Raw genomic sequence first — 18,930 nt, forward strand, 5'->3', positions numbered from 1 at the left:
TATTGCTCCTACCTCCAACCCCATTTGGTTCCACTCCAATTCTACTTCTATTTGGTAAAATGTCAACGATCAAAACTCAAACCCTCTTAGCATTCTGCACCTCCTTAAAGGTTGAGCTATAAACCACCTAAAATAACTGACATCTAAGGATTAGGATCACAGTGTATTTTTATAAAGCAAACATTCTTGTATTTCAGGGGAAAGCGCAAGTTCCGAAAATGAAACGCAAGGGAAAATAAATCACAAGGGAACAAATAATCAATGAATGGTGATTTTTTGGATATAATAGTGCAATCGATTTTATTCTCAATTGTAGTTATTTTTTTCCTAAAATTAAACAATATGCTTTATTAATGATAGGGTGTGTACATGAGTATGAGTATTTGTATATATAATATTTGTATAGATATACATATATTTTAAAATAACACAATATTTTATCACTGGTTTTTACCTAATTTGGATTATGAATGTATAGGATGAACTCTTACTTTTTTAAATATAACATCAACTTGAATTTTTAATTTGATTTTCTTTCTTACATATTTCATTAAAATTTTCAAAAAACATAGCACCTATAAATTTCTATGAATTACATGTATGAATAGCTCAGATTTTTATTGCTTCCACACACAACTTTATTTCCCAGATTTATCTTAACAGAAAAAGCTAATCCTGTATACTGCAGACAGGACAGAATCACCATTTTATTGCTTGTGTTTTAAGCTTAGAGTTTTAGGCTTTTGGTTCCTAATAGGCATAAAGCTCTTCTCCAAACCATGATTCAGGACCCAAGACTCTTTTCAGTTTGTGGCTCCACCAAAAGTGTTACTTCTTAAGTTCGATTTCCAGAATTGGAACATTAAATATATGTATGAGTATTTAACCTTGGAACAACTTTTAAGTATAGTAAAATTTTCCTTTCAACATATAATACCAAAAAGTGTGGGTGAATCAAGACTTACATTTTATAAGAAACCAAGGAAAATTAATAAAATTAATTAACTTTATTACTTTAACAATATATACTTATAAAGTTTCACAGTACATTTTCCTTAAAATGTAAAATACACAAAAATACAATAATACACATTTCATACAGATTATTTAACTCATAATAGAAAACAGAGGTAACAAACTATTAAAAAACTTAATATAATCTCTTTTAATAATAGTCTCTTTGAAAATCAGAAGTTCCATGATAATTTATACTGTTAGTGAAATGTATGACTTCTCTTAGATTGTTAAATAGTTCGAAGATTTTCTATTGGCTTCTCATTTCTACATTAATGGCTCCTCAGTTTGAAACCACTGACTTAGGATTTCGATCAGTAAATTCAGAACATTGGAAAAGATGTAAAGTGAATAATGGGATTGTAAAAGTCCATCACTTCTCTTCATCATAGTCTGTGGTGTACACCATTTTAGAGGGAATCTGTCTAGATATTTTACAAAAATAAATGGAGTTTCTTCCTGAAGGGAGGTGAAATTTGGAGCTGGTGAGTTCCTAGTGGATAACTGTGGGACACAGTGTAATCAAATCTCTCCCATCAGTTTTGTATCTTTGGATTTATCACTTAACCTTTTATGAGATTCAGGTTTTTACTCTGTAAATTAAAGGATATGAGCTTGTCCTTCTTTCAATTCCTTTCCAATACAGATATTCTCTAATTCTTTGGTTGTTATAATCAAGTCCTCTACCTCCCTATGCACCTTCACTTTTAGAATCAAAGGAAAGCTGACCCACAGTTTTCATATTTTTAACGTCACTAAAATTCAGACACACCCAGTTTTTTGAATTAATAGAGACTGGAGTAATTGGAGCATAGGAGCCTTAGGATTTTATAAAATGGCTAGTGTTAAAAATCATTGTCATATTTTCCAGAAGAGAAGATCTTTTGCTTTATCTATAAAGTGTTTCCTGACAGGATGATTTCTAATAAGGAAACAACTGAGCTAGAACACATTCTTCTTGAAAACTAATGCCAATTATTAAGCTGACTCACAATGCTTCCTGCATGTTTTTATTACACAGATTTATGAAAGATCTAATTATCTGTCAAATAATGAAAAATTAGTCACTTAGAGATTAATTAATCAATATGTGCAAATCACACTGGAAATGATAAATGTTTTCAGGAAGAGAGAGAATGGAAACTACCCAATTGGATACTTACTCCTTACCTTGGCTTTAAGGATTCTCCTTTGACAGTTTCTTGAACTCGTACAATGAGGCCTCTGGGAGTGTTATTGCCGACAGCTTTCAATAATCATCTGTAATCAATTTATCGCCTCCAAATATTTTCACCCACATCTTATTTCTTTTCATTTCTTCCCTTCCCATGTTTATCATGCCCTTAAACTAAATTCTGTACTCATTTATGCCATTTTCTGGTATTTACATCAATTAAATATACCACATGGCCATCTCAGGCCCTTTACATGACAAAGCCAGCTTGACTCTGCCTTTGTCAAAGCCAAATCACAATCTTACTTATTCACGTTGTTTAAATCCACCAGTGTGCTTAAAGTGCTCTTGGCAATTAGCTGCATAGGAAAATAAACAGAGAAGCACCATTTCAGGTTAAATGTCCAAAACAATGATCTTTCCAAACAATATTTCAGATATGTAAAGTTGCAGAAAATTCTTAAATATTTCTCACAAACTTTGCAAGGGCAGAGCTTACTTAGCTATAAAGGCTGAAGATCACTAAGAAAATATCAATAATCCAGAAAATCTTCCCACATCCACTGATGCATCTTTGAAGTCTGCTATCTAAAGTTATTTCTTTACTTTTCCAACTAACATTTCTTGAATGCCTACCATGTGCCAATCATGATTTTAGATAATTGGGAATTATTGGTGAACAGAAGAGACAAAGATCCCAGCCCTTAAGATGTTTACATTCTAGCAAGAGAATATGGACAATTAAACATAAATTTAATAAATAGGTATATTATATAAAATATTAGAAGGTTGATGAAAGATATGGCAGAACAGAGTAACAGGGAGAGGGTATTGTAGGGCTGAGCATAATGGATGGGTTGCCATTTTTTTTTCTTTTTTTTGAGACAGAGTTTTGATCTTGTCACCCAGGCTGGAGTGCAATGGCACAATCTCGGCTCACTGCAACCTCTGCCCCCTGGGTTCAAGCAATTCTCCTGCCTCAGCCTCCCAAGTAGCTGGGATTACAGGTGCCTGCCACCACACCTGGCTAATTTTTGTATTTTTAGTAGAGATGGGGCTTCACCATGTTGGCCAGGCTGGTCTTGAACTCCTGACCTGAAGATGTCCACCCGCCTCAGTCTCCCAAATTGTTGGGATTATAGGCGTGAGCCGCTGTGCCCCTCCTGCCATATTATATAGGTTGGTCAGAGTAGGCCTCATTGAGAAGATGAGATTTGAGCAAAAATATGGATAAAAGAATGAGTTAACAAATAAATCAATGTGATAGGATGTTCCAAGTAAAGAGCATAGCTAGAGAAAAATGTAAGGTAAAAAAAAGCTAATGGGTATGAGGGATAGCAAGAAGGCCAGTTGGTGGCCTCTGAGCAAGCAAAGGAAACGTACTATAATAGTAAGTGAATTCAGAGAAGTAGCACGTGGTAAGATTATGTCAAATCCTGAAGCCATTTTAAGGACTTTGGCTTTTCCTTTGAGTGAAATGGATATGAGGTAAGTCATTGCTGGGTCTTTAGCGAAGGAATGTGGTCTTATGCTTTAAAATATTCACAATAGCTGCTATACTAAGAAAAGACTACAGGGAGACAAAGGTAGAAACAGAAGCCTGTAAGGAGGCTGCTTCAACAGTAAAGCTACCTGTAATATTAACTTGGACCCATAGGAGAGCATTGGCAGTGGTGGTAAGTTCCCAGTTTCTGGATGTATTTTAGATAGCAGCAGGAGACAGACAAATCTTTAGGCAGATAGGGGCGGTGAAACCCAACCTTCACACCAAACACAGTTTAAAGCCGAAAACTCATCTACAAGTCTCAGATAAATCCACAGACCGGATTGGGAACCACTCTTCCCATGTGAGGTGCTTTCCTCTGGTTGATCCCTACCCTTCACCTGTTTTACATATTCCTACCCTTCCCTAATTGGTTTTTGACACTGTTGTGCCCATCTTTGAGTGGTGCCTTTTTTTAGCCTTTTTTTACATACTAACAAACCAATCAGCACATATGCCCCCGTTCTGAGCCCATAAAAACCCTGGACTCAGCCAGACCAGGGTACTGTCCACCTTTGGGTGGTGGGGGAGGAACTACCTGACTTTGGGTAACGGGGCTGCCCAGCTTGGGTCTCCTTTTCTGCTGAGAGCTGTTTCTTCACTCAACAAGACTCTTCGCCTTGTTCACCCACTGGCTGTCAGTGTAATCTCATTCTCCTTGGATGTGGGGCAAGAACTTGGGACCTGCCAAACAGCGAGTAGGAATAGAGCTGCAGCAATGTAGCACTCCCTTTCCACTCACCAAGCAAGGGGAGAAGGAGCTGCTTGGCTCCACATGCCCCCTTAAGTCAGGCTGCGGATGGTGGAACTAAAATAGCTAACACACCCCCATTTACCAGGCATCTCTAAGTTTTCAGGCACCACCATGTCCCCTTCATCTGGACGCTGAAGTCACTTGTGACATGCCTGGTCCAGCCACAAGCCCCACATGGAGCCCACACCTGTGCCAGTGATTGGAGCAGCCAGCTGGACCCCATGCTCACTCACTCACACACTCCCTCACTCTGTGGGCTGAGTGTGCAGTCACAGTGGCCATGGGATCCAGGCCAGGTTGCATATCAAACACAGCCCAACAGGCTGAATGGGCAGGGTACCTCCTGCCACAAGCCCAGGGTGAGCAAGGCCCAGGCAGGAGCATTGCCAGCCATGGAGGCCTCCAACTGGCAAAATGCACAGAAAAAAATGCTGTGTCATTTTGAAGGCAGTGTCTATATTATTTCCTGAGGAATTGGATGTGGGCTATAAAAAGGCCAAAGAAAACGGAATCAAATGTGACTCTGTTTCTTAGTCTGAGCAACAGAAAGGATGAAGTGCAGTGTGGAAGACTGGGACTATAGAAAGAGTTTGAGATGCAGGGAGTCAAGGCAATGGATTTTCAACATGCTAAACCTGATATGTAGTTTAGAAAATCAACTGGAGATGCTGACTTCGCAATTGGAATGTACATATCTGAAGTTCAGATGACAGATCTTTGCTAGAGATGTAAATAAATAAATAGGTAAGATAAATGGGTATCATTACAATATAGATGAAATTTAAAGCCACCTGAGTAGATAACATTATCAAGAGAAGAAATGTAAATACAGACAAAAAGATGATCAAAGAGTGACTACCTGGACCTTCCAAAATTAAGAGATTGAAAAGAAGAGAAACCAGTTCATAAGACTGAGGAGTAACCAATAAAATAAAATAGATTGCAGGATCCTGGAAGCCAAGTGATGAAAGTATATCAAGAAGAAGAGAATGGCAATTATATCAAACCCTACTGATAGATTAAATAAGATGAAGACTAAGAATTACCACAAATGTATGTTATTAAATAAATGGCATATTGTCACAGAAGATATAGCATATTATTTTCAATTGTTTGTTACTTGGTATAAATTAAAATCATAAAAGAGAATTTGAAAGTGAGCCAGAGGATATTGTGTAAAAATAATAAGTTATTTAGGCTAAGGGAGAGTATAGTAACCAGACCTCAGAGTCAGAAATGCCACTGAAATTTATTAATAAACATTCTTCTCTAACAATCAGAACTTGGGCAATTCACTTAATATCTCTAATTTTTGTCTCCAAAATATGAGGTGGAACTTTTAGGGTACCTGCACCTCAACATTTCCGTGATTTGAAAATAATACCCAGAGTCCTACCACTCAATAACATTATTCACTCCTTTAATTTAATACACAGATTTCAAATTAAGAATTGCATATGTGCAGCCTTAGTCTCTTGGTATTTTAAGCAAAGGAAATCGAAGAAGAAGAAATGTGACTGACAAACTCATGCCTATTTCCCATCAGTTGTTTACCTTTAGGGGACATACAACTTTAGAGTTATGATTAAACATTAAATGTTCCAGGGCTACAAATTTACTCACAAATGGTAGCTTTCTTATTTCTTTGTGAATAAATTGCACTTTCTCATATGCCTCTAGCTTTTTGTTATCAAGAAAAAAAGCCCTAATATTTAATCTAAAGTGGCAAATTTAATCTCTGTAATACTTCGAATAGTGAATGTGGGTGCATGTTCAATCTCATTCATACTTTTATTGGGTTAAGTATTTGACTCTCAGATTTTGGCCATCTTCCTCCTTTCTCTCTAAGAAGGCAATTGGTAGAGAGATGTGTGTGTGTGGTTAATGAAATATCTTGGGAACAGGAAGGTCACTGTGTCCTTAGATCAAGATATTGCCCACATTTTTGCTGGTCTTGACTATGGAGTAGCAATTCTTGGCAATTCTGGACAAGAACATATGAGGTGTCAATGACCAGCATATGAGCATTTATCAGTGTTAGCTGCCAAGATAAGCCACTGATTTAACTTATGATCTTTTCTCTGTCTCACTTTGGTCAGAGCCAAACTGACCAGTTTGGTCAGAGTAACCTTTCAGGATGATTTAGCCTCACCTTTACTCTCACGGGAGCTGAAGACTCCCCTAAAGGTCTAGCTGTGTCTCCCACACAGTTCAAGTCAATGTGGTCTATCCTGTAGCCCTTGACTGCTGGAACACTGTCCCTGCCATGGTCATAAATAACTCAATCTGGCAAGCTTCCCCACAGGTTCTCAGCTAGATTGCAAGTTCCTCCACATGTAAGAAATTTGGGATTCCATTCATACTACTTAGGGATTGAGGTTAATTCAAGGAAGTTGTGTTCAAGACCTCCCTGTGCCCAATCTTGCTGTCTCACTGGGTTCACTACACTGTGGCTATTTCCAGTGTCCTAAAAGATGATAGAGCTAGGCACAGTGGCTTATGCCTGTCACCCCAATATTTTGAGAGGCTGACACAGAAGAATCGCTTGAGGCCAGGAGTTCAAGACCAGTCCACCTTGTCAATATGGCGAGATCCCCTTTCTGAGAAAAAAAATTAGCTAATCATGGTGGTACATGCCTGTGGTCCAAGCTACTCGGGAGGCTGAGGCAGGAGGATTGCTTGAGTCCAGGAGGTTGAGATTACAGTGAACTATGATCGTGCCACTGCATTCTAACCTGTGCAATGGAGTAAGGCCCTGTCTCAAAAAAAAAAAAAAAAAAAAAAAAAAAAAGGTAGAAGCAGAAACTACTGTACTTTCAGTGTTCTCTTAACATAATTGGAGTGAGAAAGCCTCCCCTCTATATCTGGACCCAAAAGAAACAGTTCATTAGACTGATAACATGCCTCCCTACCTCTTTCTCCCCACTGGCCCTCATAACCCTCAGGAATCAATGTTCCCTGCATTGGTTAGTGCCCCTTCCCTCCTGTTTGAAATGATCAATTGGACCATGTCTGTTCTCTAAATGATAATGGAGTGAGAGTTAAACAGATTTACAACATATTCTAACTGCACAAAGTCTGAATTTCATTACTATTTTGTTGTTGTACAAGTCCTATTGTGCAAGTCAGAGATGGACCTTCTCTGCATTTTTGCTCTAACAGTGTTAACACTCATTTCTAACACCCACTGCCATGGTCAGGCAGTGGATACTCAGTTTGATAACAGAGAAGATACTGCACAGAGACTTGGAAAACTGAAAAATGTCTCAATGTCTTTCAAACATTACTAATGCTGCAAAGAAAAAGTAAAATAAAATAATGCACATTTTAAGAGAACACCTTATATACTATCTTCTAAAGTATTCAGGAAATCAGGAAATGAACACTTACTCCAGATAATAATAGAAGTTCCTTAGGGACAATCAGAATGTTTAGTAGCTCAAGGATTTTGGTCCCACTAATCCTATATGAGTTGCTGACTAAGAACATTTACATGGAAAACCTGTGCTTACTTTACAGGGGACCAGAGAGGAAGGATATGCAGACCCTGCTATGGCTGCTCAGGATGCAATGGTAACTAGAGCCAGTTCTCAGACTGACTGCAAAGAACCTTGGTTAAAATGGGCTGGAGTGGTTCTGATGCTACTTCTCTGCTGGCTAATGTTCCAGGTCCTATGGGAAGCCTGTCAGCAGAAGACGGGGGAGCACAAAACCATGCTGCAAATGATCCTGTGCAACAAGAGCTACCAGCAGCTGTGGCTCGGTAATTATTAACTGGGGTTCTTTCCAGCTACTCAACCTATTATATGACAAAAAGAAGGTGGTTTACTAGAAACAAAAATGATATATTACAAGGGAATAGAGGAAAGTCAGTTACCTCAAAGGTACTTATTTTGAATTTTGTTTATAAGATGTGCCTTATTTAATGACATTACTAAGGGAGAAGTATTTCCTTAATATTTTTTCCAATAACTTTCAAATACTGAGCATTTTAAAAATTGTCTCTGTATTTGATGGAGTACTTATTCAAATATATTAGTTATTTCTTATTAGGTATATTATATGTTGTCTTGCAAAAATGTATAGTAAATATAGTTTAACCAGTCAATACTGCATCAAGGTCATTATTATTGATGTCATGATTTCTGCAATATTGATAGAAACTTATTGGTTTTAGAGAGTGCACTCATGTTAGTTTGCCCTTTGTTTATTCCCTAAACTACAGTATCTTTCTTTTTCTTTTATTAAAAACAAATTTTGTTTTTTCTATATAAAATACAAAAATGGCTGAAAATTTCCAACAGATGGCCTACCCTACCCCAATCCCACATCTGGACTTTACAAGTCAATAAGAGACATTACCTGTCTTAATGATAATTATATAATAATAATGAAAAGACATCTTCTGGCCAGGCGTGGTGGCTCAAGCCTGTAATCCTAGCACTTTGGAAGGCCGAGATGGGTGGATCACGAGGTCAGGAGATCGAGACCATCCTGGTTAACACGGTGAAACCCTGTCTCTACTAAAAAAATACAAAAAACAAGCCGGGCGAGGTGGCGGGCGCCTGTAGTCCCAGCTACTGGGGAGGCTGAGGCAGGAGAATGGCGTAAACCCGGGAGGCGGAGCTTGAAGTGAGCTGAGATCTGGCCACTGCACTCCAGTCCGGGCGACAGAGCGAGACTCTGTCTCAAAAAAAAAAAAAAAAAAAAAAAAAAAAAAAAAAAAAAAAAGACATCTTCTTGCTTCTAATTTTTAGTAACAATGGATGAGAACTAAAGTTGCCTGGGATAGTCAGATAACTAAGTTCTTGAAATAAGGAATCTTAATTTAACACAATTCTAAATTAGTAAACCCTAGTCTACAACCATAAAGTTGACTTCATCTTTCTCAGAATGTTCTTTATAGATACTTTGCTATTTTAATCATCACAGAGAGGAATTTTACACTTAATTCTCATATTTAAGCTCTAGTAGGAAGTTTGTTGTTGACATAAGCCTATTATATATGTCCTAAATGACTGGTCCATAAATAATGGCTTGCTGTGTGCTTCCTCTCAATTTAAATCAGCAGTGAGTTAGTGGGTCTCACTGGAGGTGGCATTTGTTTCCCAGGAGAAGAGAATAATAACAGGTCTTTGAAGTTCAAGATTTATGATGACTCTACTAAGAGTATCTGTATTTGTTTCAATGGTATTTATAGTAAACAGAATTGGTAGCAGTCGTACTTTTAATTATTTTATGGAAAATATGGATTTTTAGTATGTGTAACAATCTAATTAATATTTATATTATACATTTATAATATTTTCAAAATCTCCTTTGAATTACATCAATTTGTTGAAGTTTTTCAGGAATTTCAAAATATTTCTGGGCAAGACATGGTAGATGCCATTAATGAATGTTATGATGGGTACTTTCAGGAGCTGTTGGTTGCAATTGGTAAGTAATAAATTATTTGAAGTACAGCAGACATTTTATTTCTCAATAAATGCTGAGTGGCTGTGAATAAACTAAAGATGGATGAGTAAGCTCTTGATCGAGTCATTTTTTCCCTTGAATTTTATTATTTAAAAGGACGTAAACTCCATAGGGGAAGAGTACATCAGTTACTAATAAAATGCACTGAACTGGCAACCTGATGACTTTAATGAACTGATACCCTTCCCTAAGAGCTAGTTCAACTTTCATACCAGAAAACACATCATTCTCAGGTATTTTCTCTTCGGAATTGGCTTCTCACACTGTTCAATCCATTTTATCTTTACTGACTTCCATTCCCTTGCTCAAGAGCAGATAAATACTTAACAGTGTGCTTTTCTTCTCTTTAGGAGGTAAAGGATTTTTTAGTGACCATTACTAACAAATTTTGGTTTAGGAGTAAATCCTACCATAAAAGAGATTTACTAAGTAGTGATTTTCCTCAGGCTATTGTGATGGTGGCACACCTCTTGCTCCTTCCTAAGAAATAATATCCCTCCATAGAGGACAAAACAGGGTTAGTTATCCAGAAAAACTGCAATAGAACTACCTGTGCAATAGAACTACCTTTGTCTTGTACTGTGCTGTGAGTTGACAGCACACATTTCAGGGACGACCAAAGGGGGTCATTGTGAAATATCTCCATCGAAGGCACAGTCAAGTAATCACTTAGATACTAGTTGAATAAATGAATATTGTGATTTTCCATCCTTGAACGGCAGAGGCATACATGAGTGTGACAGCTGTGAGATAAAGGAACTTTTGTAGCTTATCCAGTAAAGAAGTCTCAAGCTAGGGTTCCATGAAAACAGTTTGATGAAGCCCCTAAAATAGTATGCAAGAAATGACTATTAATAACTGTGTATTTTTTCTGAGAATGTCACATTTATTCCAGAAAATTCTCTACAAAATTTAATAACCACATACCACATCAAAATCCTTCATTTTATAAACAATGCCTAAGGAAATTAACTGACTGCCTCAAAGCCCATCAGCTGATTAGCAACAAAGTTATGACCAAAACTCATAATATCCAAATCTCAAGATAGCTTGCTTTCCACTATAGACCCCTGCCACAAAGCAGTGGACATAAGAGAGGAAGTGGTGGACATTATAAATAGCAGAAAACATTTCAACTGATTTATTCACTCAGTAGACATTTATTGAGCACCTACTGTTCTAGACACTGACTTAGGCACTACAGATAGAACAATGAAACAACAAAAACAGCAAAAGTCACTGCCTTCAAGGTTATAAAGACTAGTGACTCAAAAGCGATTATGACATTTCATGTATTAAAAATGAAAGAAAAGATGAGGGTATAATCTCACAACCTAAAATAATTACTTAAACTACTAGGGAAACACTGTTATGATGATTTCATTCTGGCTAGAAATGATAGCCTCTCATACATTACCCACTCATGTATTAATTTGTTAACCTATTCAAATAAACATTACTGAAAGTTTATGATCATCAACTGACTTCCAGCAAGGATAACTGTTGACCAGGCTCTAGGCTGTTCTAATTGCCTTAGCAGTTTTTATTAGATGACTTCTAAAACTGGTCTAGACCAGTTGTGGTCCATACAGTTTCTCCTTCAGAGCTTTCAGGTCTACTCACAAATCTATAAGTTACTAAAAATAGTATTCAAATAGATGAACAAATTACATGGGAGCTATATCATATTGAATCCTACAATGATGATAATAATAATCTATAATAGTGGTAATAACCTGGGTTTCCTTGAAGCTCTTTTGATTTAATTTTCAGATAAAGATGATAAAGTTTTCTTCATTAGGCTACATGAAGGAACTAACAAGAGTTCCAACAGACAGAAATAGACCAAGTGAAAATCTGCATGACTCATTATAATGTTGTTGCTTTACATTTTTCTCCTGTGGCTTATAGTGTTACCATTATTGTAAGTGTTGACATTATAATACAATGTAAGAATTGTAACAGGAAAAGTGCTATTGTTTCTCAAATTCTGACGAAAATACATGTTTTCACTCTCAATGTTTCTTCTTCTCTCTCTGATTTCTCCCAGTTCTCTGTGTTCGAGACAAACCAGCCTATTTTGCTTACAGATTATATAGTGCAATTCATGTAAGTAAGACTCATATATTTTTAAAATTTCTCCAGAAATTGTGTCTGTTTTTCAAAGGATTAATTTTACTTCCATCATTTAAATGTTCATTACCATTTTTGAACTTATATGTACAAAGAAAATACATCCAAGTGAAAAAAAAATGGTTTAGACACCAAAAATAAGACATATCCGATAAAAATAATTCTCTGCTTTCTGTATCAAATTTAGGGAACCATATTTGGGGTATATATCCCCGTGTACTTTAGAGGTTAGTTAACATCTGCAGAAACTGGTAAATTCAAATGTCTTTGTTTGTTTCCAAAGATCCCCACATCGGACTTATGCAAGTACAAAACATATGGCAGTAAGCAGAAAATGTCAAAATATTACAAACTCTCAGCAAGAAATTGCCACGTTCCTGAAGTTTCAATACACGAAATTATATCAACGGATATTTTTAAACATTGTGTTATTTTCAAAAAGTATTTAAAGTGACAACTAGAAAACCATAAAGTCGGCCGGGCGCGGTGGCTCAAGCCTGTAATCCCAGCACTTTGGGAGGCCGAGATGGGCGGATCACGAGGTCAGGAGATCGAGACCATCCTGGCTAACACAGTGAAACCCCGTTTCTACAAAAAAGTACAAAAAACTAGCTGGGCGAGGTGGCGAGCGCCTGTAGTCCCAGCTACTTGGGAGGCTGAGGCGAGAGAATGGCGTAAACCTGGGAGGTGGAGCTTGCAGTGAGCTGAGATCCGGCCACTGCACTCCAGCCCCAGCGACAGAGGGATACTCCGCAAAAAAAAAAAAAAAAAAAAAACCATAAAGTCTAAATCTATTTTTGTAATTAAATGGGAATGTATTTTATACTTCAGTACGTTATTCAGTCACACATACTTTGGGGCATTATTTTTTTTTAATTTTTTAAATTAATTAATTAATTTATTTATTTGAGATGGAGTCTCGCTCTGTCTCTCAGGCTAGAGTGCAGTGGCGCGATCTCTGCTCACTGCAACCTCCGCCTCCCGGGTTCACGACATTCTCCTGCCTCAGCCTCCCGAGTAGCTGGGACTTCAGGCGCCCGCCACCACCCTGGGCTAATTTTGTTTTGCATTTTTAGTAGAGACGGGGTTTCACCATGTTAGCCAGGATGGTCTCGGCCTGCTGACCTCGTGATCCGCCCACCTCCGCCTCCCAGAGTGCTGGGATTACAGGCGTGAGCCACCGCGCCCAGCCTGGAGCATTCGTATTTTAAAAAGACACAAGTGCATCACATAATGCACAACTTATCCATATGTACATGAAACATAGTTAGAAAAATAAAGTCTCGGCGGGGCGCGGCAGCTCACGCCTGTAATCCCAGCACTTTGGGAGGCTGAGGCGGATGGATCACGAGGTCAGGAGATCGAGACCATCCTGGTTAACACGGTGAAACCCTGTCTCTACTAAAAATACAAAAAATTAGCGGGGCAGTTGTTGCAAGCGCCTGTAGTCCCAGCTACTCAGGAGGCGGAGGCAGGAGAATGGCGTGAACCCGGGAGGCAGAGCTTGCAGTGAGCCGAGATAGAGCCTCTGCACTCCAGCCTGGGCGTTAGAGGGAGACTGTGTCTCAAAAAAAAAAAAAAAAAGAAAAAGAAAAAGAAAGCCTCATACAGATAATTATACACATGTCATAGCCTTGAAAACTCAAAGAAAATGATTAAAAATAAATCCAATAATACAGTAATTTTAATAACCAGTTTTATCCTCAAAGTAAATTTAACAGATATACTTCTTAAAAGTAGCCAGCATGCTGGGAAAATATGTTAATAGTCAGAAATATGTTATTATATATCTTCTACAATGTATTTCTCATTTATGCAAAGGAAGAACCTGGGTGACCCCAGAACACAAAAGGAAAATCGATGCTCACAGTCTTGCTTCTCTTTTATTCTATTTTCTGGGAGAAACAGTTGATTTGGTTAAACATTTATTTGAAATAGTGTATTGGGAAAAGCTATAGGATGATTTCAATCGTTTCTTTCTCAAAGAACCAACCACTACAACAATAGTATGAAGCTTCTCTTGTGAATGACTATGGGAAAATAATCACAATTACCTTGATTCCAATTTTGCACAAATTCAAGGCTACTTATTCTAATAATACATGAAAACTGTATTTTTGCTGTGTATTTGTTATAAGGCAAAAGGAAGATATGTGTATTCACAAGTGGTTTGTAGGTACAGAGAAGGATTGTATATTCAAGCAATATAATTTTTGATACATGAAGACCTCAAATGTCAAATATTTGTTAAAAAGCTGCTTTAATCACTCCTGAACCAAAGATACATTCTGTGTTCTTCTCCAGTGCACTCTAAAGTGAACGATCTACATTTTAAATTTGAATACTTGGTTAGATCATTCATTTTAACCACCTCAAATTATGAAAAGTTTATTAGTAATATACATCCAAAACATTCAGGCTTCAAAAATTAGATTCTGTTTTCTGGCCACTAGATGTCACGATTACTCCGTTTGGAAAGACAATTTGAAACTGATTTGTTAGGGTGTAGTATTTGGGGGGCTAGCATTCAGACATTGATTTTGTATTTTTCTGCGTTTGAATTTAAATCAGCAAATATTTGAAGCACCTAGAATTCTAATTTTTATAATTTCTCAATAATGACCAGAAAATAAAATTAAAATGTTATTGCTCTCTTACACAAATCAATGCCCATCTGACAGAGCTCAGAATGTCTTCCCCTCCAAGGAAGAATTCTTACCGAGAAGGACCACAGGATCAGATTTGTAGTTTATAATGCAGTGTGAGCGGGACAGTGTGAAGGCTGACAAGACTAAAAAGGGGGAGCAACTATTGCAGAATCAGACCCGGGTGAAATGATAAGGGTCAGAGTCAAGGTGGTGGCACTGGAATAGAGAGCACAAGGCATTCAGAAAATAGAAGAGAATAATTCAATGTCAGCATGCAGTAAGGGAGAGCGAGAAGTGACAGAAATGACTCAGGATCTGAGCCACTCAGGATCTGAGCCACAGCCGGTGATGCCAGTGTTGGAAAAACTCAGGAAGAAGAGAAAATGACTACGGAAAAAGGGTGTCTCCACTTGGGACAGACTAACTTTTAAGATGCTGTCTTCTCATTTCCCCCACTTTTCTGTATCTTTTAGGACTTTGGTTTCCATAATAAAACTGTAATCAGGATTATCATTGCCAGAAGTGAAATAGACCTGCTGACCATAAGGAAACGATACAAAGAGCGATATGGAAAATCCCTATTTCATGATATCAGAGTAAGTCTCCGACATATGATTTGTTTGGACCCACATTTCCTCCTTTTTGAAACTGAGATAAAAGCTCTCATTCAAATAACTTCATGGCAGAGTCTAAAAAGGTAACTATTCAGACAGGGATAACCTACTTTTTTCCTCTACACAGTCTTTAGAACATCAACAGGTGCTAACTTAGAAAACCCTTTACCTCGGCCAGGCGCGGTGGCTCAAGCCTGTAATCCCAGCACTTTGGGAGGCCGAGGCGGACGGATCACGAGGTCAGGAGATCGAGACCATCCTGGCTAACACAGTGAAACCCCATCTCTACTAAAAATACAAAAAAATTAGCCGGGCATAGTGGCGGGCGCCTGTAGTCCCAGCTACTTGGGAGGCTGAGGCAGGAGAATCGCTTGAACTCGGGAAGCGGAGGTTTCAGTGAGCCGAGATCATGCCACTTGCACTCCAGCCTGGGCGACAGAGTGAGACTCCCTCTCGAAAAAAGAAAAAGAAAAAAGAAAAAAGAAAACCCTTTACCTCAGCGACATAACTTATTCCTCTTTGATGTGTTTTACCCAGAAGCATTGATGCAGTCGTGTGAAATATTAATTCTCTGTAATTGTGCTTAAAGAGCTCAATTCTGAAGTGTGATCAGGCTCAGGAAAAATATACATTGCAAAAGGCTGCATTACTTGTGAAGAGGTATCTTAAATCAGTTCAGCTCTCCTCTCATATTGTCATAGAAGGCAGGGCAGTCAGTCAAATATCATAAACTGCTAATTCGGAGGGACTTAATGTTCCTAGCTCTGTACAACTCTACATATCCTTATCCCTTTAGCCCTTGAAGGGCAAAGGAGTAATGATTCAGTACTGAACAAGCCAGTGTTTTCATTCTGATACTTTTAAACTTCACCCTGCATTTTGATAAAACCTAACAAAGAACTCTCAGAATATATAGGACCATTTACCTAACTGAGTCTAGTGGAAAATAAAAATGCTTGGCACCTTGTTCAAAAAAGTTTAAAGAATTCCGAGACGGTGAAAGCAGAGCATTAAACCAAGCTGAGCACAGAGACGTGAGAATAGAGCTAAACTTATATTTTGCCCAGAGCTAAGAGCTGTTACCTTGTTCACATTGTTTTCTACTGGAATTTGTAATTGCAAGAAGCAGTGCTTTAGTTTATTGAAAGAGTAATCTAGAAGCAATCTAAAGCCCAAGAGATCACATAACACAGAAGACTTTGTAGGCCTCTGGAGAGCTGAAATGGTTTCTAAGAGGAAGAGTTGATGGAGCAGTTAAGAGAAATCTTATTCCTTCTTCTTTGATAAAACTCTCCTACAGCTACCTTCAAAACTCTAAACTCTTTTAGTGATGAGAAATGCATGGCACAATTCACTTTCTAAATGAATAAATTAGTTCTTAGGCACTTATTATAATTAATCACAGCTGCCTCAAAGTCTGCTAATATGAAAATGTAATTAATGCAACTTTACTATGTGCATTTAAAGTACTGAATTATCATTACATGACTTTGTGCCAAAGCACCTTAATATGAAAGTTGATACTTAACAAAGAAACATTTTATAATAATATTTATTACTACCATTGATTTTGGAAAATGTAGAAATTATAGAAGACCATTATAAGAAAATTAAAATTGCCCTAATTTTCTACAGATAATCATTAATAAACTTTTATGCTGCTTTGGTCTGCGGGTTTGTGTCTCCCCAAAATGTATCTGCTAAAATTCTAACCCCAAAGTGATGATATTAGGAGGTGGAGCCTTTGTGAGGTGATTAGGTCATAAAGGTGGAGCCCATGAATGGGATTAATGTCCTTATAGGCCAAAGAGATCACCTTTGTCCCTTCTGCCATGTAAGCTTAGAATGAGAAGAAGGCTGTCTGTGAGAGACAGGCACTCAGCAGGCACCACATCTGCTTGATCTTGGTCTTGCCAGCCTCTAGAGCTGTTAGAAATAAATTCCTATTGTTTATAAGTCACCCAGTTTATGGTACTTTTGTCACAGCTGCCAGAACACACTAAGACAGGTACTTTCATTTTCTAAAACTATATAAATAATAATATGTTTTGCTATGTAAAAGAGTATTTTTACCGAATCATGGTATTCTACTGTATAAGCTATGAAGTACACAAACTACCTTACATTATTATACATTGTTTCTCAGTTTTTCACTATTATATGTACCATTATGGTGTATATATTTTTAGCGCAAAACTTTGTGCTTATCAATGATTGATAGTAACTTTTTAAATATATATTTCTTGAGGTAGAATTATTACTGCATTAATAATTATAAACATTTTTAAATCTTTTGAGACATATTCATTTGTTCTCCACATTCTACATTCATTTATAACAATCATAATAATAATATTAGGGCACATCTTCCTAAAGTTGAGGAGAATATTTTATTCTAAGGCAAGTTATTGTTCTTATAAATACACATTCAGGTTCAACCAACTTTATATAAACCACATACTACTGACTCTAACCAGATCATCATTCTTCAACAACTTTCAGTGGGAATAGTACTTGGGACGTGTTGAATCTTTATATGAGAAAAGTAAATAAGTTTAGAAAGGCTAATGGTCCATGGCTCTTTCATAGTGCAGTTCAGAGGAATTATGCTTCATTTTTAGAACTATTATGACATTTTATTTCAAATATATTTTTTCTTTTCAGAATTTTGCTTCAGGGCATTACGAGAAAGCACTGCTTGCCATCTGTGCTGGTGATGCTGAGGACTACTAAAATGAAGAGGACTTGGAGTATTGTGCACTCCTCTTTCTAGATACTTCCAAATAGAGATTTTCTCATAAATTTGTACCATTCATGGCACTATAACAAAACTATACAATCATATTTTCTCTTCTTTGAAATTATTCTAAGCCAAAGAAAACTATGAATGAAAGTATATGATACTGAATTTGCCTAATATCCTGAATTTGCCTACTATCTAATCAGCAATTAAATAAATTGTGCATGATGGCATAATAGAAAAATTGCATTGGAATAGATTTTATTTAAATGTGAGCCATCAACAACCTACAACAAGAGAGTCTGCTCAAGGCTGTCTTTATCATGATTTGAAAGACCAAGGAAAATGTAGTGTGACCATCCTTGTTTGGGGAATTTTTGAGACTCCTGTACAATTATGATAAAGCTAGAGTGATCATCTAAAGCAGGCTTTAAAAATAAGTAAAGATGCAAACCAGCAAAATGCAACTGGGCATTGTGGCTCATGCCTATAATCCCAGCACTTTGGGAGGCCAAGGCAGGCAGATCACTGGGTCATGAGTTCCAGACCAGCCTGACTAACATGGTGAAACCCCGTCTCTACTAAAAATACAAAAATTAGCCAGGCATAGTGGCAGGTGCCTGTAATCCCAGTGACTTAGGAGACTGAGGCAGGAGAATCACTTGAACCCGGGAGGCAGAGGTTGTGGTGAACTGAGATCACACCACTGCACTCCAGCCTGGGCAACAGAGCGAGACTCTGTCTCAAAAAAAAAAAAAAAAAAGATATAAACCAGCAAAATGCAGCCAGATATATGCTTGTCTGGATTAGATGTATAAGAGATTTGGGTGTA

The 18,930-nt window shown here is 37.5% G+C and overlaps 1 protein-coding gene across 1 annotated transcript in view; it reads left to right on the top strand.

Annotated features, from left to right (window-relative positions):
- The window catches only part of ANXA10 (annexin A10), a 101,110-nt gene extending 82,768 nt beyond the window's left edge, over window positions 1–18,342 (top strand). Inside the window, exons 7-12 of the mRNA XM_010384441.1 lie at window positions 8,005–8,058; window positions 8,155–8,248; window positions 9,829–9,924; window positions 12,014–12,072; window positions 15,218–15,340; window positions 18,023–18,342. Of these exons, the coding sequence (XP_010382743.1) occupies window positions 8,005–8,058; window positions 8,155–8,248; window positions 9,829–9,924; window positions 12,014–12,072; window positions 15,218–15,340; window positions 18,023–18,091 (495 nt within the window). The 3' untranslated portion in view covers window positions 18,092–18,342. The remainder of the gene's footprint in view (window positions 1–8,004; window positions 8,059–8,154; window positions 8,249–9,828; window positions 9,925–12,013; window positions 12,073–15,217; window positions 15,341–18,022) is intronic.
- Window positions 18,343–18,930: the final 588 nt, after the last annotated feature.

The sequence above is a fragment of the Rhinopithecus roxellana genome, chromosome 2, assembly GCF_007565055.1.
Source record: "Rhinopithecus roxellana isolate Shanxi Qingling chromosome 2, ASM756505v1, whole genome shotgun sequence".
In the NCBI taxonomy this organism is placed as follows: domain Eukaryota; kingdom Metazoa; phylum Chordata; class Mammalia; order Primates; family Cercopithecidae; genus Rhinopithecus; species Rhinopithecus roxellana.